This window comes from Hemitrygon akajei, chromosome 4 (assembly GCF_048418815.1).
Source record: "Hemitrygon akajei chromosome 4, sHemAka1.3, whole genome shotgun sequence".
Taxonomy (NCBI): Eukaryota; Metazoa; Chordata; class Chondrichthyes; order Myliobatiformes; family Dasyatidae; genus Hemitrygon; species Hemitrygon akajei.
The window spans coordinates 29,204,338-29,226,452 of record NC_133127.1 but is presented as its reverse complement, the minus strand read 5'-3'; the positions used below and the strand labels follow the sequence as shown (position 1 = coordinate 29,226,452).

Here is a 22,115-nt window from a genome sequence, read left to right as displayed (position 1 = left end):
GCGTTCCAAAGCCAAACAACATATTACAAAGATCCGGAAGGAGAATGGTGACCTTACATCGGATCGCCTAGAAATCAATGACGCATTTAAAAATTTCTACTCTCGACTTTATTCCTCTGAATCTTTGAATGACAATATCTCTGTTGACCATTTTTAAAATAATCTGAATATTCCTTTGCTTTCATCTGATTTTAAAGCCAAACTTAATGCGCCTATATCATCAGAAGAAATATCTTTTGCAATTTCTGCATTGTCTTCAGGGAAATCTCCTGGACCTGATGGGTTCCCCGTAGAATTTTATAAATCATTCTCTTCACTTCTCTCTCCTCAGTTACTCTCAGTATTATCTGACTCGTTTAGGTGTGGCCAATTGCCACCCTCCTTTAATGAGGCATCTATTATTCTTTTATTAAAAAAGGGTAAAGACCCAACAGAGTGTTCCTCGTATAGGCCGATTTCTTTGCTTAATGTTGATGTTAAAATCTTGGCCAAAGTCTTGGCTTATAGATTAGAAACTGTTATCCCCTCTATTATTTCCGATGACCAAACTGGTTTTATTAAAAACCGTCTCCCTTTTTTTAAACATGCGATGCCTATTTAACATTTTATATTCACCTCCAACTGGGATTCCTGAATGTGTTATTTCCCTCGATGCGGAGAAAGCATTTGATCGTATAGAGTGGAACTACCTTTTTGCAGTTTTAGAAAAATTTGACTTCGGTCAAAGTTTTATCTCTTGGATCAAATTGCTGTATTTGTGTCCTACTGCCTCCGTTTTAACTAATTTCCAGAAATCCCAGTTATTTAACCTCAAACGTGGCACCCGTCAGGGATGCCCTTTAAGTCCCTTTCTCTTTGATTTGGCTATAGAACCCTTGGCGATAGCAATTTGAAATTGTCCTGAATTGACCGGGATTTGGAGAGGAGGTGTTGAGCATAAAGTTTCTCTTTATGCCGATGACTTATTACTTTTTCTTTCAAATCCGTCTACATCCTTACCTCCAATGTTTTCACTTCTTGACCAGTTTAGCCAGCTCTCTGGATATAAACTTAATTTACATAAGAGCGAACTTTTCCCAATCAATAAAGAAGCTCAAGAATTAACATTTCGTGATCTCCCTTTTAAAGTAGTTCATAATCAATTTACTTATCTTGGGATTACAGTCACAAGGAAGTTTAAAGATCTCTTTCGTGAAAATTTTGTCAATCTTTCATATACTATTAAACAGAGTCTGTTACAATGGTCACCTCTTTCTATGTCTTTGGTAGGTCGTATTAATGTTGTTAAAACGTATGTTCTCCCTAAACTTTTATATTTATTTCAATCAATCCCAATTTTTATTCCCAAATCTTTTTTTGATTCCTTAGACTCTATTATTTTGTCATATCTGTGGAAGAATAAGCGCACTAGAATTAATAAAGGTTATCTCCAAAAATCTAAAAAGGAGGGTGGCATGGCTTTACCTAACTTTCGTTTATACTATTGGGCAGCCAATATACGTTGTGCTACCTTTTGGTCTTTTTTTCATGGCCAACCCGAGTGCCCTAATTGGGTGGCAATGGAGTTGAGCTCCACTAAAGAATTATCTATCTCTGCACTTCTTGGCTCTGTACTCCCTAGTAGTTTGTCCAGATTAATAGTTAACCCTCTTGTTAGACACACTCTGCGTATATGGGCTCAGTTTAGGAAATTTTATGGTTTCCATGGTTTTTCCTTTTCTAGCCCTATCTTACATAATCACCTTTTTTTACCTACTACGTATCATTCAGCATTCCATGATTGGTATAGGAAGGGCATTAGACATTTTGAAGATCTTTTTATTGATAATCGCTTCGCTTCTTTTCAACAGCTCTCTGCTAAGTTCAATCTGCCCAATGCTCATTTTTTCAGATATCTCCAAATTAGACACTTTATTACTCCTTTAATTCCTAACTTCCCTGAAATGCCTGAGAAAAATGTTATGGACTTATTTCTTTCTATTAATCCACTAGGTAAAGGTTTAATATCATTTATTCGTGATAAATTAGCAGCCTTACGACGTGCCCCTGTGGATAAAATTAAAATGGCATGGGAGCATGATTTAAATACCTCCTTATCTGATGAGGCTTGGGACTCGATTCTCAAATCGGTTAATTCAACCTCTCTTTGTGCTCGCCATTGCCTTTTACAGCTTAAGATTGTTCATAGAGCCCATATGTCTAAATCTAAATTATCTCGATTTTACCCTAACATCAGTCCGCTTTGTGATAAATGCAAAAGGGGCGAGGCCTCTCTCATTCATATGTACTGGCTTTGTCCTAGCTTGGAGAAATTTTGGAAAGATGTCTTCATAACGTTATCGCGTATTCTGAATCACCACCTAGAACCTAACCCTTTAATTGCTTTGTTCGGTTTCTGGGGTGAGACAGATTTACGTCTGAGTTCGACTAAGTGTCGAATATTATCTTTTGCCTCTCTCCTGGCTAGACGTTGAATCCTCCTTAGATGGAGAGATGTTGCCCCGCCCACGCATGCTCAATGGCTTAACGATATTATGGCCTGCTTAGACCTTGAAAAAATTCATTATTCAGTTCTTAATTCGGATTTAAAGTTCCATAAGGTCTGGGGACCTTTTATTGAGTACTTTCATAACCTTCCTCTTGACTAAGGTTTTTTTTCGGTCCCTTGCTTTCAGCTCCTTTTTTTTTGTTGGTAGTAGGCATTAATATCTTCTGTTGCTAAGTGTATTTACAGTTTTGGGGGTTTGATTGTCCTGATTTATATTCTCTATATTGTGTTGTGGTTGGTCTGGAGTTTTTTTTGTTGCGGGGCTTGGGGAGGATACTAATTTTACATGTCTTCAATTTGGGTGCTTTCTCAATTATCTTTCTTTGTATCATATTATTATTGTATGTTTATTTTTGCACTGTATTAATGTTCATTTTGATCTGGGTTTTTTTTATCTGTAGCTATGTAGAAAATGTATTAAAAAACTAATTAAAAAAAACTTCAGTCAGGTCTCCCCTCAGAGAAGGAGAGAGAAGATTTGCTTTATTTCTCACACGTACATGTACAGTGAAATGCGTCATTTGTGTCAAAAGTGCTGGGCAGCCTGCAAGTGTTGACACGCTTCCGGCGATAACTTTGCATGCCCACAACTCACTAATCCTAACCGTACATCGGGAGGAAACCCACGTGGCCGTGGGAAGAACAGACGAATTCCCTGCAGACAGAAGTGGGACTTGAACTGCGATCTTACAGCTAGCGCTTTAAAGTGATGCGCTAACTGCTATGCTACCGCGCTGCTCCGACAGACAGTGGCGGGAATCAAACCAAACCCCCGATCTTGCACCTGGCACTATAAAGCACTGCGCTCACCATTCTGCCATTGTGCGGCCCCTGTTTGACATCCCCCAAACCACAGAAGCTGTACTAAGTATGGGTAAATTTTAAAATCGATTGGATGCTTATAAGATTCCGTTGACACAAACCTTGGATTCTGACATCCATTCTGAGTCAAAGTCGATCACCATGCGCCGAGCTTCTTTAACCCAAGCCTTCCCAGCGATTTTAGATTTTCCGATCAAGTTCAGTGGCGCATGATCCTTGGGGATTACATTGATCAGCAACGTAGAAACAACCTGCACAGACAGCAGTGTATTTATGTACAGACTGAAGGAAATGGAAATAAGCCAGCAACAGTTTAAATACTGTTTCCTGGATAATTACACATCACGTTATCTTCAGAGCAAACAGTATGATTAGGGGCCCTCACCTCCATTATGCTATTTCAGTTCAGAGTTGCAATGTATGTATTTCTTACGCCCCCATTCCAATTTTATATTCATTTTCTTAATGCAACTATTACAGATCAAATCATAACTAACAGCAGGCACCATTCTTTTATTTTCAGCAAGCAACTATTGCTGACATTGATCTGAACATTCAAAGAGGGAGCCAACTGACTGGAGGTGGTTTCACAGTGGAGCCCACACCTGGCCTTGTTTAATCCCTGCGCATGTGCACTATTCAATCTGGGCCACAAAAGACCTTTCAACATCAAAGAACTCTAACTGTGCTCAAAGTTCCCGAGTAAAGGGAGGCAGAGGTCGGATCTGTCTCCCGGCATCAAGTGGAACCCAACTAACTCAACGTGAAGGAGCTGGCAACCCAAGAAGCTCAACAGCCCAGTCGCCGAGTGACAAGACTTACACAGAATTTGTTCTGCAACTCTTGTCCTTTTTATGACCACTGCCCCATCAAGCTTATAGAGTTATAGCAGAGTACCAGGCCCTTTGGCTCATCACATCCAGGCCAACCTTTTTGCCTATTGACATCAATCCCACTTATCTACAGCATATCTTTATCCTTCTATACCTTGCTTTCTCAGGTGTCTACTATCTGGACAGTAGGTATCTAGATAGTAACATGTACAAAGTGTACAAAACACTAGAGGAACTTAGCAGGTCAGGCATTACCTATGAAAAGAAATAGACAGTCAACATTTCGGGCCAAGACCCATTACCAGGTACGGAAATGTTACATCTCTTGTTAGTAACCCCTCCTTCTTACCTTTCTCCCATTGATCATTCTCCTCTTCTATCAGATTCCCTCTTCTCTAGCCCTTTGCCTTTTCCACATATCACCTCCCAGCTTCTCACTTCAGTTCTCCCCCCCCCCCCCCCCACACTTCCCCATCCACCTGGCTTCACCCGTCACCTTCCAGCTAGTACTCCTTTCCCTCTTCCCACCTTCTTATTCTGTCTTTTCCCGCTTCTTTTCCAGTCCTGGATGACGGGTCTCGACTGAAAACGACGACTGTTAATTGTACAATATATCTGCAATACTCTTCTGAGATATATTCTGCAGCTGCCTGACCTGCTGAGTTCCTCCTGCAACTTGTGTGTTACTCTAGATTTCCAGCATCTGCAGAATCTCTTGTGCCCAGGAGATAGTAATTGTATCTAATTCCACAGCCGCCTTCAGCCCCACTTTCAGCCACTTTCTGTGTAAGAACAAAGCTTCCCCCTCAGATCCATGTTAAAACTGTTTCTTCTCACATTAAACCTAAGCCTGTGATACCCAATTGTGGGAAAATTTTCTTACTTTCCACATTCATCTTTTACTTTTAAGTAAACAAAGCGGTAAGAGAACTTCCAGCCTCTGCCATCAGTGTTTTGTGACCGGCAGGTTTTCTCCAGTTCCCCCCACCAATCTTTTACTATGGAGAACTGACACTTCTCGTCTCTGACACCCACCCCTTTTTAACCTAAAGCTGCAATCAAGGTGCTGATCTTTTGTGGGAGGCTCTGAACAAGAGACCATGCCAAACCCACAGTTCAACATTTTTTGTTGTTGTTGAAGCAGAAGTGTGAAATGCTGCCAAGTCTTTCCAAGCTGTGCTGAAAGGCAATAGCCATCGGGAAGCGTCAAGTACAGGCTCAGAGCAAAAGCACTTCCTTTATTACAGGAGCCAATCAGAATCTGTCCACTGTATTTAGCTTAAACCTCTACACATAAGCATAAACACTGCTAGTCAGTAATGGAACCCAAGGGATTCTCCCAATCACCCTCTCTAACTCTGTCTGGGGCCAATGAAAACAGCACAAGGTAAAAAAAAACACTTGGGATGAATCTGAATAAAAACAGACAAGAAAATACAATCTGTCCAAAAATGTATAATGGTCTCTGGGTTCTGCCTAACTCCCTGTTCTCCCTCCCACCCCCCCCCCCCCGTTACTTTTTTCCTCTACAAGTTTGCCACTCAGTGCTTAAACTAACAAACATCTTTTTTTTCCCGAAGAAGTGGCTGGGGTGAAGTAATGGAATGAAACAAAATGCAAGAAGTTGTTAAACTAGAGTGTTTAGGGAGAGAACACATAGAATTCAGCTACTGATAACCCACAATCCAACTGAATGGCAGAACAGGCTGAGATGTTAAAGGCTTACACTTACTACTATGCAAAGGGAGCCAGCAAATTAATGTGGTGCTTTTGGAAAACTACCTAATCTATCATATGTTTCTGCTCAGTAACTTTTGTCAGCCAGCAATAGAGAATGAAGGTCACTGATATCCTCCAGTTAAACCAAATAAATTTTTCCTTTTACTTCCGGAAACAATTATAATAATAATAAAACAACTAAAAATATCCTTGTACTGTCCTAACTTGATGACCATGAATGACCTCAGGAAGTATTAGATACGCATAATATATTTTATGAAACTAATTAATCTTTTACTAGTTTCTGTTTCGGTCTAATGAGATCACCTGCTTTCCAGTCCAGAGTGGGTAAGGTTTGATTACTGCTGGTTGGAGGATCTTCACACGCCCTCGTTTATCTGTAAGACCCCGGTAGACGAGTTCCATGTACTGTTCTCGGGTGAAGAATCGGCCGCGGATGGTCATGCTGGTACCGGAGACCATGTGATCCTGAATCAAACCCGCCAAAGGCTTGCCGTCCTAGTGGAAAGTAATCAAAGAGCATTTCATACAGTACTGCACAATACAGCCCTTCAGGCTCTGAAGTTGTGCTGACCTTTTAAACTACCCCATGATCAACTTTCCTTCCGCAGAGCCCTCCAGTTTTATTTCCATGTGCTATTTAAAAGTCTCTTAAATGACTCTAATGTATTTGCTTCTAGTACCACCCCGGCAATGTGTTCCACACACCCACCACTCTCAGTAAAAAACCTAGCCTCAACGTCCTCCACTATACCTTTATACTCCAATCACCTTAAAATTTCCATCCTGGGGGAGAAAAAAATAATAATGTGTGTCCGTTCTCTGACTGTTACCAGCCTATAAGGCTCTATCAAGTCACCTTTATATTTCATAATTGCTGAGATTATCTCAGGGCGGTCACAGCACAATAGATTTCTCCAAAACACAGAAGAACAAAATCCTCCTAATCCATAGCAGAATGGAAGCTCTGACTAAAATCAATACCTCAAGGTTGCCAGGGTGAACATTAATGCTTCAGCCGACGTTCACTGGAAATACGATATTGCAGAAAAGGGCTTCAGCAGCTGCATGAACAGTTAACAGAATGAAATGCCCTGCAGAAGCTGGTGGCAATGAGAGTGCTCGAACCTGAACAAAGGGATGAAGTACGATTCACAAGACAATAGTACATTCTGAGCTTTGAAGGTAGGAATGAAAGGAAAAGAGGGGCTTAGAGAAGTGATCCTAAACTCAGAGCAATGGTCTGTGAAGGAACAGCCACCAAAGACGAGTGGATGGCTTGCTTCGTGCACCTATCAAATATCAAAAGGTGTAGACGGAGTGAATGCGGAGAGCATGTTTCCTGTAGAGAAGGCATTTAGGACCATAGGGCACAGCCTCAGAATATAAGAACATCCCTTTAGAACAGAGATGGGGAAGAATTTCTCTGACTGGAGGGTGGTGAATCTGTGGAATTCAATGCCACAGGTGGCTGTGAAGGCCAAGTCATTGACTATATTTTAAAGCAGAGATTGATAGGTTCTTGATTAGTAACAGAATCAAAGGTTACAGAGAGAAGTCAGAAGAGGTTGAGAGGGATAATAAATCGGCCATAATGGAATGGCGGAGAAGACTCAATGGGCCAAATGGCACAATTCTGCTCCTGTCTCATGGTAACTTGGACACAAGGATGAGCTGGCTTGAGACGAGGGGGATACACTAGAAATAAATTGGTGGGGGCATACTGAAGGATTTTTCAGAGGATGAGGTATTTTGAAGTCAATGAGAATGGGGATGATAGGGTGCAGAACATAATGCAGTGTACACACAGGATCAGCTGGAGCCCAGTGCACTGACAAATAAGAACATTTTCGCCACAAAGGAATTAGTACACGATAAAGCATGCGTCAAATTGCATCTACTCGCAAAAATAAAATCCTCAAAACAATGTCTTCCTGGGATAATTTGGTCAGCGATGAGGAAATGAAAGCTGATAAGGAGTCAGAAAATTGGGGCAGGACAGTAGTGCAGCAGTCAGCATAACGTGCTTACTACACCAGCAACCAGGGTTCAATTCTGCTGCTGTCTACAAGGAGTTTGAATGGTCTCCCCATGACCATGTGGGTTTCCTCCAGATGTTCTGGTTTCTCCCCACATTCCAAAGACAGGTGGGTTGGTAGGTTAATTGGTCACATTGGTGTAACTGGGCGGCGCGGACTTGCTGAGCCGAAAGGGCCTTTCACCCTGCGGTATTGCAAAATAATTTTTTAAAAATACAAGTCAATGCATTATCACCTCAAAAAAGACAGAGGAAGAAAAATGATAAGGGAAAAAAAAGTTGTAAAATGTGTCATCAATTGAGAGTGGGATTGGGTTCAAATTCATCATCTCCCCTTCCTTCCCCTCCACAACCACAAGGACTGAGAATGGACAGTCAGGTCATAATCACATGAGTTAGTGCCTCATACACAAGACACACACAAAATAATGCAGATATCAGAAATTGTACGGCACCCATTTTCCAAAGCAGTAACATTCAAGTCTGAAGGGAATCGGAAGATAATTTCTTCAACTTACTGGCTAACAATGAAATACTTGCCTTGGGAACCAAATATTGTTGGTCAGTGCTGGCAAGCAAATAGGCCTCGGCTCGTCCCAGTTCATTCTGCGGAAAGTGGGCATTCATCTCATCACCGTCAAAGTCAGCATTGTAGGCTTTGCAGTTCGCGTAGTGAAGCCGCAGGACCTTCTCTCCAGGCAGGATCCGTGCCCGATGAGCCTGAATGGAAGGCCTGTGCAAGGTGGGCTGGCGGTTCAGTAGCAGGACATCACCATTCTTAATGTGCCGGCACACCTTTTAAAAATAGTACTGTATTAATTCAATGCTATGTTTCTCAGCACACAAGAACAACAGCAGAACCTCTTTGGTCTTTGATGACTTAATTCCTAAAGAACCACCGATTGTTCCTGGCATCACCATTCCATACACTCTACTCAGAAGGTGAATACACCACCCCATTATGAGTAGGCCACAAATGCTGCAATGATCCAGATGGTTTTTTTTCAGATTCCAAAGGATGCCCTAGTATTCAACTGTTATGTGATAACCAGAAGAGAAGGCAGGACACAAAGATGGTTTCGGAGATGGTTTGAGGTATTCTAAATCACCTGAGCCTCATGGGGTCACACAGAAAATACAGTAGGAAACTGCTCCTTCGGCCCAACTCATCCCTGCCGTCCAGTTAGACCCATTTGCCTGCACTTGGCCCATAGCCCCTCAATTACTCCTACCCACGCAGATATTTAATTATCTTGTGAATGTTTGTATTGCACTTGCATCCACGATTTCCTCTAGCAAATCATTCCATACATCTCTCATAATTCTTAACTGTGGTAGGTTGATATTGCTCGCTGCTACCATGCTTCAAACATCACACCCAATATAAAAGAACGACTTGTGCCTTTTACATCCACTTCCGAGCTTCTGTAAACCAACCCCAGCCAATGGTTTTTTTTGCAATATGGCACCAGTGGCCAATGGAGACATTCTGCAGGTAGTTTATGAAACTACTAGATACTCTTATTCTGTTAAATATACTTTTCCCTATCTGTGATCAATTGCAACCTGTAATTTCTAAATCTGAGGATGTACTTTTCAGCAAGCTAAACAATCTGATGCTTTTGTGATCTCCTAGGGGATTTGGCGAGGTCGACAGGGGACTGTGCAGAGCACTCATCAATTCCTAATGGCAGAACACAAACCCAGGGTTGGCTCCATTACTCCACCCCGATTACAGTGGTGGAAGATTTAAAATCGACGCGATCAAGAGCGGAAGACGAACAGGTGTTTCTCTCTCTCTCTCACTGCTGCCGGCAGAGGACACAGGAGCCTTGGGTCCCACGTTGCAAGGTTCAGTCGCCTTGGTGGCTTGTGGCTGAGGTTACGTGTTTGATGTTTAATGTCCTCAGCACTGAACACAGCGGTGGACTCGTTTTTGGGGACTCCGAAGTTCAATGTTTTTGTTTACTCTTTTTAATATTTGCACCATTTGATCGAGGCACTTTGGCACGGAACAGACTCTGTGGCTGTGGCCACTTCTGGGGACTCTGCAGTTTGATGATGTTTAATGCTGTGTGTGTTATTTGCTCTTTTTTTGTTGTCTCTGTGATTTGTTCTTTTTTGCACTTTAGGTGTTTGGTTTGTGGGGTTTTTCATTAGATGGGGTCTTTGTTTTGTGGCTCCCTGGGGGAAGATGAATCTCAGGGTTATATACTGTATACATACTTTGATAATAAATGTGCTTTCAACTTTGAACACTGTGGATCACCACAGCAACCTGAGAAATGTCACATTCTCTTCACAAGATCTTGCAAAAAAAGTACGAAAGCAAGCAGAAATCTGTTTTTGTTTAAGTAGTGTTAATTAAGGAGTACATATCACTTTTCAAAGATGCTTTCTAATACCATAGAGCTGGTTGCAACCACCATAAATGGAAGCCAGATAATCAGTTTAATATCTCTGATAGTCCTACACAGGAGCAACAGGGCTGAAAAATCTCTGGAATCAGGTTCAGACCTTAATATTGGCACCACTGGCATGCTCAGCATTGTAAAGAAGGTAGTGAAACACTACAGAGATACTTTTTGACACACTCTACGGGCTTTCTGGGCCTTCAACAAATCAACAAGGGTATGGCAGTGTAGTGGGTAGCCTAACACTTTACAGTGTTAATGATTAGGATTCAGTTCCTGCTGCAGTCTGTAAGCAGCTCGTGCGTTCTCCAGGAGACCACGTGGACTTCCTCCAGGTGCTCCGGTTTCCCCCCGCATTCCAAAGTTAAACAGGTTAGGGTTAGTAAGTTGTGGACGTACTACTTTGGCACCAGAAGCATGGCGACATTTGCAGGCTGCCCCCAGCACACCCTCAGACTGTGTTGGTCGTTGATGCAAACAATGCATTTCACTATACGTTTTGACGTATATGTGACAAATAAAGCCAATCTTTCTGACCTTTACAATGTCGAATTCTTGGGCACCGTTATTATTTTACGCCACAGGAATAAAGTCAAATAAAATCCCAGCTACAAACAATCTGCTGGAACAACTCAGCAGGATGACCAGCATCGGTGAGAGGAAAGGAACTGTCGACACTTTGGATCTGATAGAGCTTTGACCTGATACGTTGACAACCCTTTTCCTCCCACAGATGCTGCTTGATCCACTGAGCTCCTCCACCAGATTGTTGCTCCAGAGTCCAGCATCTGCAGTCTCCTACTTCTCTGCTATTCCAGTTAAACTGCTTTTGTTCCCAGTACCCTCCACTTACAATTTTCATCCCCAGATTCTGCTCGCCAGTACTGGGTGTCAGTAGCTGTTTGGCAATGGCCTCTCTCTGGCTCGCGTTGTTTGCATTCAGAATGGTGCGGGTTCCGTCTTCATTGATGACCATGGATGCCCCAGGGTGTATATTTGGCCCATTTATCACTGCTTGCCTCAGCTCCTGCACGTTCCAAGGTGTCACTGGCTGAGGATAAGTTAGCTTTGTAGCAAAGACCTACAAAAACGAAAGGACAGAGAAAATAATATGGACACACATCAGTGTCAACGTTGACCCAGAGCACACCCATATTGGGAAATCCTGTGTTGTTATTACAAGAAACATTTATGAATAGGCTATTCAAAGCAGTTTGAACACATCAACTATTCCATGCAACTCAGTGCAAACCAATTTAAAAAGCAGGCTAAATCTTCCTTATTTGTCATCGCTCCAAATGATAGCATGGCAAGAGAGACTTTGAAAAGTTTTAATTAACTGACGGTGGTTGGAGAGTGGAGATTTCAAGCTGAAAGTTACGTCCATAAACTCTTGGCAGGACGTGGCTTCAGATTCAGGTAACTCATACAGGTTCAGTAACAAAGACTTGCCTGGCGTCAGGCACCTACAGGCCCCACTGCCAAACATCAACGCCATTCACTAGTGAATGCTACTAGGAGCAGGATGTGGAAGCTTTAGCGGAGTTCAGAGGAGATTTACCAGAATGCTGCCTAGATTAGAGAGCATGTCTTTTGAGGATAGGTTGAGCGAGCTAGGGATTTTCTCTTTGGAGATAGATGTACAAGTTAAGAGGCAATGACAGAGTGAATAGCCAGTGACTTTTTTCCCAGGGCAGAAATTGCTAATACAAGAGGGCATAATTTTAAGCCGAATGGAGGAAAACTTAAGGGGAGGGGATCAACTTAATATACTTGTTACCTAACACTTAACAACACATGCCTGATCAAACTTTTTTTGAAAATGGGCATGGCGTGCTTCTATTTTTGAGGAGTGGAATTGAAATGCGAAATCGAAGTAACTTCCCCACATGAAGAGGATGACAGTGATCTGAGAATTTCACACAGCCCTGGGCTGAGATGATAGCCCCTCTTATAATCACAAGACATGATTAAGGCTTGAACAAAAGTGATCCTTAAAACAAGAATGAACTGAGCACCAACATGTAGACTAATCGTGAATAAACGGCACTCAGCATTAATGGCATCATTTTGTTAGGGACTGAGTACGTTCAGAGCTGGGTTGGATTTTGTGAACAGAACATACTCGCAAAATTACCCATTGTGGGAGCTTCCTGCCTTTCTTGTGACTGGACTGCAATGGTCTCTAGCACCAAAGCAAACTTGTGACCTTTACTATAAGCACTGCTTACAGCCATTCCTTCCTATGATGTGAATTGACTTCACATTTTGCAAGATTATCCAAAATTATTCTTAAAATTAGACAAGAAAGCAGGATGATGTGGTACAATAAGGGAACTTCAGGGAGAAAAATATAAATCATTTCTTTAAATGTATACAGTCGGCCCTCCTTATCTGTGGGGGACTGGTTCTGAGAACACCCCCCCCCCCCCCCGCGAATACCAAAAATCGCGGATGCTCAAGTCCTTTATTTAACCTGAATCAGTGCGGTGGTCTTTAGGGCCCAGCGGAACCCCAGACTTTATTTAACATGTGGACATTAGGACCTGGCGGTGCAGCTCAGAATCCGCAGTGTTTCTGTTCACAAAAATAATCACGATCGCGATTGAAAATAAGGTGGAAGTAATAAAGCAATCGGAAAGAGGTGAAACGCCATCGGTCATTGGAAAAGCGTTAGGCTACAGTCAGTCAACGATCGGAACAATTTTAATGGAGAATGTGAAAGGCCCTGCCCCAATGAAAGCTACAATTATTACTAAGCAACGCAGTGGTTAAATTATTGAAATACGTATGTTTCTTAAGTGTTTTATATGCATAGAAAGGTAAAATATGTACTATATACTAAGAAAAACATTTGACTAACTGATGCTAAATAATACCGGATGTACCTGTTCTGACTTCAAATCCGACTTAAAGACGGACTCAGGAATAGAACTCATTCATAACTCGGGGACTGCCTGTACTTTTAAGTTATTTCTAGATTACTTATAATACCAAATATAATGTAAATGCTATGTAAATAGTTGTTATACTGTATTGTTTAAGGAATAATGACAAGAAAAAATAGTCTGTATATGCTCAAGCAACTAGTGCTGGAGAGAGAACTTCCGGGTTTTCCCGATCCGCGTGGTTGAATCCGCGCATACGGAATCCACGGATAAGGAGGGCCGACTGTAATTGGAATCACTTTTTGGGAAAGGCTACACATACTCAAAAATGCAGCTGTTAAGTGAGAGAGAACAGATTAATGTACATTCTCACACACTTAAGGCTGTTAATTTCCATTACTAAATGGAATTTTTATGAGGCTTACAGGACCACATAGCTCCCTCTACTGGCACTTCAGTTTAGTCATGACATTCAGAGCTAATTGTTCATAATGACTCAATTAATTAGTTTTAATTTTAATAAATACGATTTCAAGACATTTCATTGTTCAGACTATTCTTCCAAGGAACCAAGAATTCAATAGTAACGTTAATATTGAAAAATCCCAATTCTTTATCCCTGTTCATTTTAATGCTCTATGAAGCAAACATGTACAGTACCAAAGTTAGATTTAAAAGCAATGTCTGTCTACCAGGTCATATCTAACTACATTACCATTGGGACGCCAATCTCATTGGTGTTGATGTACATATCTGGACAGATGACTGAGCGGGCAGCATAATCTACACGTTTTCCCATCATGTGTTTGCGGAAGAGACCCTCCTTCTTTTCCAGGATCTAAATTCATAAAGAAAAGAGTAAACATTAGAGACAAGAAATCATGGAGATGGAGACAGAGGCGGGGTTAAGGTGGCACTAAACAGCGACTCCTTTACTTGCATCTTCAGAAACAGCTCTATTTCTATCTTTTAATATCTTTATTTTTCCCTTTCAGGGTTCTTTTGAAGACCCTGACCTGGAGTTACACGCTGACTTCAGTTCTTTGCGGGAATAGGACCCGTTGTCAGGGTTTCAGGACTGGCCGTTGTTCGGCACGCCAAGGGTTCGGCCCAAGAGTCCAGCTCGTATTTGGAAGCCTAAGAACTCAGGGCTCTGGAGACAGGTGGATCAAGGGTCGATGTCCCGTGTGTCATCGAGGGAGTTGGGAAATCTTCTGCTGTGTGCCCAAAGACCCGAGATCTTTCTGATCTTCAGGCACAAAGCTCGAAAAAAGCGATGTAATGGACTTTTAACATCGTAAACCAGAGAGTTGTTTGTTAGGTTTCCCCACTTGTGGGAAAAAGGGAGACAGAGAACCTGTGGTATGTCGAATGCCAGTGTGAAACGCAAAGTCTTTGGGGTAACTGCAAGTCTGTGTCTTTTCTATTGCTTTGCTCACACTTGAGTGCGATGCTTGCTTTTTTTGCCAGTGGGGGGAGGAGGGAGGGTGGATTATATTTAAGATGGAGGTTGCCAGGTTCCTGATTAATCAGGGAGTCAAAGGTTGCAGGAGGATGGGGTTGAAAGGGATAATAAATCAGCCATGATGGAATGGCAGAGCAGACTTGGTGGGCTGAATGCCTAATTCTGCTTTCATGTCTTATAGTCTAAATCTAACATCAAAGATTGTGTATATTACCACATACTACATCATGATTCATATTTTTGCAGGTATTAACAGAAAATAAAATAGAGTGTTACAAAAAACCATAACAAAGACTGACAAACAACCATATGCAAAAGAAGACAAACTGTGCAAATAAAAATTAACACCGGGAACTTAAGTTGTAAAGAGCCCTTGAAAGGGAGTCAAGGTCATAGAATCAGTGAATGAATCAGTGAATAGAATCAGTATTGGTGAATGAAATTATCCAGAGTAACACACAAAAAATGTTGGAAGAACTCAGCAGGTCAGGCAGCATCTATGGAGAGGAATAAAAAGCCAACATTTTATCCACACTGGCTCCGGAGTAATAACTGTTCTTGAACCTGGTGGTGTGGTACCTAGAACTTCTGTACCTCCTGCTTGATGGTAGTCATGAAAAGAGGGCACATTCTGGATGACGGGAGTCTTTGATGATGGGTGCTGCTTTCTTGTGGCAAATGGTGGTGATCCCAAGCACCTGCTGCCCTTGTCATGGTGATAAAAATTCATGCAGTGCTGTGGGAATAACTGGGATGAGGATTGTAGTGCATTTTAGAGATGATGTACACAGCATCCACCATGCACCAGTGATCAAGGATCAACTTTGTTTGCCATAAACATTGTCATGCATTAGAAATATGTTATCAGGACATGCCATACAACAAAAACTAATAACATTCAACAGTTATAAAGAATTATATATAAAGTTAGAGGTTAAAGTACAGATATGGAATGAAATGTACTTAAATACATAAATACCAGCATGTATTTACAATGTAAACAGCAGGATAGAAAGAGGCTTAAAGAGTTTACAGTGTAGTGACAGGGATAATAGAGGGGGTGGAGTGGGCTAACTAGAATGATTGATCAGAAAAACTTGATGAAGAAACTTATAAACTGGGGAATTTGAAGCAATTAAGAATGCTTTGACCTGGAGCAACACAAGATGTTGGAGCATCTATGGAAAGGAATAAACTGTCGATGCTTTGGGCCAAGACCTCTCATCAGGACTACCCTTCACCAGGAGCCCAAAATGCCAACTGTTTATTCCTTTCCAAGTGTAAAGGGGAGTTTCTTTTTCTTTGTTACTGCGTATGTTATTCAAAATGGCTTCTTTGTTTTGTTAACAGTAGGAATGCTTCTTTGTTGCGAGAGAGTGCTGGAAGTTTGTTTGGGTTAAAATTTACTGATAACGAGAATTGTATTCCTTTGTAAACCAATTGGGATTAATGTTGTTCTTTCTTCTGAGTCTGTAAGCTATTGTTGGCGGGCTTTTGGGGAGATCAGCGCAAGGGGGTGAGAGAGAGAGAGGACGCAATGCTGTAAACTGGGCGAGGAACGGACCCCAAGCAGGGGTCCAAGGCCAGGAGGTACCCCGAGGAGAGGAGATGAAGCTAGATGTGCTTGGTTGACCACTTCAAATGATCCTGAGCTGCGAGTCGAGGAGTTCGGAGGGGATCGAATGGTGGCCAGAAGACTTCAGTAATTGAGCTCCAACGGTTGTGCACGAAATGGTTTGGACTTTGATAAGTTGGCGCCTTTTCTTTATTTTCTTTTCCTTCATATACACTGTATCGTTATTAATCACTTAGTTATAATAACCTTTATAAATTGTACTCATTTAATTGCATATGGTGTACTGTCTGTTTCTGGGCAAGGTGGGGACATCACACAACATCCACACCAGCTGATTACCCAGTTTGGCGGGGCCGAAGGCTGCTCCCCCTAGACGAGAACGAGCTGAGCGAGCCTGAAGCGACCCAGGGGGTTACACATGGGTGTTACCTGACTTGCTGAGTTCCTCCAGCATCTTGTATTGTTACTAATGGTTTGGCCTGGATGTTAATACAGCCGAGAGCTGTTGTTGCTGCTACATTCATCTAGGAAGTGGAGAATGTTTTGACATCACGCTCCTGCCTTTTTCTTTGTGGGTAACAGATTACCTTTGTGCTGCAAGACAGGCATCTGTCACAAGGTATGCAGCTTCGGACCTGTATTGTAGCCCGGTCATGCATGCAGTTAGTCCAGTGAGTTTCTGGTCAAAGGTGACGTCAAGGATATTGATGGTAGGAACTCAGAGACAGAAGGCCATTGAATGAATGAGGACTACTTAGCCATTGAAACAAGAGAAACAGAACATCACTGGAGACCATTGAGCCCATTGAGTCTGTATCAGCTTCTAGTATGGGTATGCCATCAGAACCACTGCTTCCTCACTTCTCATAAGACAATGGATTTTATTTTTCCTTAAAACTTCAATTGACTCTGCCTCCATGAACTATACTCTACTAAACTTATATTTTTCTCAATTTCCCTTGTTACTATTATACAATTTTAAATTAACATTGTCTGGTCCTTGAACCAAATGATAAAATGAACAGATTTCCTTTTCCCAGGGTTTCTAAACAAATCTTTCTTTGCTCCAAGGACTAAACTGCTTAACCGGGCTAACCCTGCAGCAGAATTCCCTCATCCATTTAACCATTCCCCTCAAGTCTTTTCTACATCTTCCCTTGAACATTTGTTTATCCTGAAATTAGGTAACTAGAATTGGATGGAATACCCTAGGAGTGCCCTAACCAGTGCTGAATGAAAGTACCACACAACTTCCCTGCTTTTACTGCATACAATGCTTATGAACTCCAGGAATCAAAAGGCACTTCACTTGCCACACTCTCAACATGTCAACTGCCATTTTCAAAGATTTATGCATGCATTCACCCAGATTTCACTGTCCTTGTACAGCCTTCAGCACTGTACCGTTCAGTCTATACTGTCCCCTGTTCTCAGGGTTGTATATGGTAACATATATATACTTTAATAATAAAATTTACTTTGAACTTGCCTTTCTGTCAGAGTATTTCATTCGCACTTCTCTGTATTAGATGTCATTTATTTCATACAGCTCCGTGATGCATATCATGATCATTCATCCACTATCCAAACATGTAGATTGCCAGCAGAGTCCACTGGATGAGAATCAGTAACTACTTCTCCCCTTCATTACCCAGGGCAAAAAGCCTAAATGCTCCTCTATGTTTATCCTTCCTCTGGCAACGTTAAGCCTCAGTACAGACTACAATCATAGAGCGCCTAAGGGCAGAAACAGACCTATTGGCTCATCTAATCCATGCTATACTGTTACTCTGTTTAGTCCTATCAAACTACACCTGGACCAAAACCTGCATACCCCTCCAAATCCAAAAGCATCGTCATATTACAAAGATACAGAGGCAATAGCAATGGTGCTGAGATAAGAGTTCAGCAGCAGGACAGGATTGATAGACTGGGATTCTATTATTCATGAAAAAGAGATGACCTGACTGAGCTCTTCAGCATTATTAAAAGTGTGTTAAAATAGATATGAAGAAATAGTTTTCACTTGAGGGCATGAACACAAGTACAGATGTCAATATAAAAATAATCATCAAGCATTAAGAAATCCCTTTACTCAGTGGTGTGGAACTTGCAAAGAAAATGACTGCAATTGAAAGTTTAAATGGACAGTCATTTAAGTAAGAACGAGTTGTTCTGAATGACATACAAAGAGCAGAAATGGCAGCATGGACCGGTGGGGCATACTACCTTATATATGTCAGCCAGGAGAGTACAGAACTACCTTCACTTAAACGTTCATGATAAACTTTAGGACGGGAAACACTCAGCAAAGATTCATTTTAAAGTGACCTACAGAATCTTTACAAGCCATGGAACATTATGGATGTTTTAAAGTGTACATCATCATTAAATCATCAAAACTTTCTTTAAAAAAATTACAATGCTTCTTAAAAGAAAATATTCCATGGTAAGGAAAAGAGAACCATGCAGCATAAAGGGATCACACCCTTAATACAGATGCACTTCCCAATCTAAAAAACATTGACCATTACTAATATAATTTTGGTCTGAATCTGTCAATCAATTGATTTTAGCTAAATAGCCTGCTCCCAGCACTAATCCTATTATTTCTCAATATCCAAAAATCTACCAATCTCCTAATTACCCTGGGGAACACATTTGACAACTGGCATTCCACAGCATCTTCGGGTGAAGAATTCTGAAAAGTCACTACTGACTTTCTGGGTGAAGAAATTTCTTTTCGGATCAGTCTGAAAGCCCTGACTCACAACAATATTAATGTTTTAAATAACAGTGAAAACAGATGGATGTTTGAAGGTTACAATTACCAAAATGATAATGTACTGAAGTCTGAAGTATCACATCTGTTGGGAGAATTTTAGACAAAGCAATAATCAACGCCACATACAGTGCAAACGAGCAACAATCCAATTAAATAGGTAAACATGAATGAAAGAATATGCAACCAAGCTTAAAACTGTAGCTTACCTGCCGAATACCTGGAAATTTGTCAGTGATCAGCTTATCCATATCACTGTCAAAAACAATATTAACGTGGCTCTGAAGGTAAATCCAGGCACTGTAGAGTTTGTCTGTCAGTGTCTGGCCAGAAATGCCAGCTAAGAAGGAAAGGTCCATCTTGGATGAGGTGTCTTCTACCTGAAAGTGCAACAGCACAGTGTTTATAACGCAGTGTGTCATCTTCTCTCTGCTGAACTTGTATCCCTCTCTGTCTGCATTGCTCTGCCTTCCCTCACCTCAAGCAACATGGAAGTGTAACGTTTACCTCACTTGACAATTCATCTAGAGTATTGGGTTAATGACTCAAGACACGAGATCAAATCGCAAGCTGGTTAAATGGAGTTAATTAAATTATAACTAGAAAGAAACTTTGGTACTAGTGTAAACAAATCAGGTAGAAATTTGTGAAAAGGGTTGCGCAAGCAGCACGGACTGATAAATTTACTACTGTTAAAACAGAAAATTGCTGCAAACACTCAGTAGGTCAGGTACCACCCGTGCAGAGGAAAACTTATAATTTGGGTCAATGAGGTTACATCAGAACTAACCAAGACAGATTTGAGGTAGTCCAATCACAAACAAGAGAAAATCTGCAGATACGAACACGAGGAAATCTGCAGATGCTGGAAATTCAAACAACAACACACACAAAATGCTGGTGGAACTCAGCAGGCCAGGCAGCATCTATAGGAGAAGCACTGTCGACGTTTCAGGCCGAGACCCTTCGTCAGGACCCTTCATCAACAGTGCTTCTCCTTAAAATCTGCAGATGCTGGAAATCCAAGCAACAGACACAAAATGCTGAAGGAACTCAGCAGGCCAGGCAGCATCTGTGGAAAAAGAGTACAGCCAATGTTTTGGGCTGAGACCCTTCATCAGGACTGGAAAATTAGGTGAGGAGTCAGAAGAAAGTGGGGGGAGGGGAAGAAGCGCAAGGTGATAGGAAACCTGGTAGGAGGGTGGGGAGGGCTGAAGTAAAGAGCTGGGAAGTTGATTCGTGAAAGAGATGCAGGGCTGGAAAAGGGGGGGATCTGATAGGAGAGGACAGAAGGCCATGGAAGAAAGAAAAGGGGGAGGAGCACCACTGGGAGGTGATGGGCAGGTAAGGAGATAGGTGAGAGGGGGAAATGGGAATGAAGAATGGTGTGGGGGAGGGGGGCAATACCAGAAGTTCGAGAAATCGATGTTCATGCCACTAGGTTGGAGGCTACCCAGACAGAATATAAGGTGTTGCTCCTCCAACCTGATTGTGGCGTCATTGCAACAGTAGGAGGCCATGGACTGGCATGTAGGAATGGGAATGGGAAGTAGAATTAAAATGGGTGGCTACAGGGAGATCCCACATTTCTGGCAGATGGAGCGTGGGCATTCAGTGAAGCAGCGTCCCAATCTGCGTTGGGTCTCACTGATATGCAGGAGGCCACACCAGGAGCACCAGATACAGTATATGACCCCAACTGACTCACAGGTGAAGTGCCACCTCACCTGGAAGAATTGTTTGGGGTCCTGAATAGTAAAGAGGGAGGAGGTGTAGGGGGAGGTGTAGCACTTGTTCCGCTTACAACAACAAGTGCCAGGAGGGAGATCAGTGTGGAGGGAAAAATGGACAAGGGAGTTGCATAGGGAGCGATCCCTGTGGAAAGCAGAAAGTTGGGGGGGGGGGGGGGGATGGAGAGAAAGATGTACTTTGTGGTGGGGTTTCGCAGAAGATGGTGGAAGTTGCGGAGAATTATGTGCTGGACACAAGGACTGGTGGGGTAGGGGGTGAGGACAGGAGGATCCCTATCCCTGTTGGGGTGGCAGGAAGATGGGTTGAAGGCAGGCACACACAAAATGGAAGAGATGCAGCTGAGGGCAGCGTTGATGGTGGTGTAAGGTAAGCCCCTTCTTTGGAGGAGGAGGACATCTCCCTAGTTCTAGAATGGAAAGCCTCATCCTGAGAGCAGATGTGGCAGAGATAGAGGAATTGAGAGAGGGGGTGGTATTTTTACAAGCAACAGGGTGAGGAGGTGGTATCGTCCAGGTAACTGTGAGAGTCAGTGGGTTTATAAACAGACATCAGTGGACAAGCTGTCTCCAGAGGAGAAGACAGAGAGATCGAGAAAGGGGAGGGAGGTGTCGGAAATAGACCAGGTAAATTTGAGGGCATGGTGAAATTTGGAGGCAAAGTTGTTGAAGTTGACGAGCTCTGCATGGGTGCAGGAAGCAGCACCAATGCAGTGGTTGATACAGCGTAGGAAAGGTTGGGGAGTGATACCAGCGTAGGCTTGGAACATAGACTGTTCCATGTAGCCGACGAAGAGGTAGGCATAGTTAGGACCCTTCCGAGTGCTCATAGTTACACGTTTTTTTGAATTAAGTGGAAAGAGCCAAAGGGGAAATTATTAAGAGTGAGGACAAGTTCTGCCAGACAGAGGAGAGTGGTGGTGGAGGGGAACAGAAAGAAATGGAGAGGTTTGAAGCCTTCCTAGTGGGGGATGGAGGGGTATAGGGACTGGACATTCATAATTTGAGGTTGACCAAGTCAGTGCTATAGGGGAAAGAGAGTTCATTCAAGACCATAGCCTGGGGTACATATAGATTTCAGGATGCAACAAAAACTGTGATTCGTCATTCTCTCAGTACCTTGAATATATTGCATCAGGTATGGAAAGAGCGAAATTTCATTTGAAAAAGAAATTGACCTTAAACGTTTATTCTATTTCTCTCTCCAGAGGCCACCCACCTACTGAGTGTCCTCAGAACTTTCAGCTTTTATTTTTGAAAA

General features: G+C 42.2%; 1 protein-coding gene across 2 annotated transcripts in view; it reads right to left on the bottom strand.

The window, feature by feature from the left end:
• The window catches only part of polr1a (RNA polymerase I subunit A), a 198,316-nt gene that overhangs the window by 106,053 nt on the left and 70,148 nt on the right, over nucleotides 1-22,115 (bottom strand). For both annotated transcript variants that reach the window (XM_073042216.1, XM_073042217.1), the window contains exons 10-15: nucleotides 19,316-19,486; nucleotides 13,999-14,121; nucleotides 11,249-11,476; nucleotides 8,522-8,776; nucleotides 6,250-6,441; nucleotides 3,472-3,621 (exon numbers count right to left, since the gene is read on the bottom strand). In XM_073042216.1, the coding sequence (XP_072898317.1) occupies nucleotides 3,472-3,621; nucleotides 6,250-6,441; nucleotides 8,522-8,776; nucleotides 11,249-11,476; nucleotides 13,999-14,121; nucleotides 19,316-19,486 (1,119 nt within the window). The remainder of the gene's footprint in view (nucleotides 1-3,471; nucleotides 3,622-6,249; nucleotides 6,442-8,521; nucleotides 8,777-11,248; nucleotides 11,477-13,998; nucleotides 14,122-19,315; nucleotides 19,487-22,115) is intronic.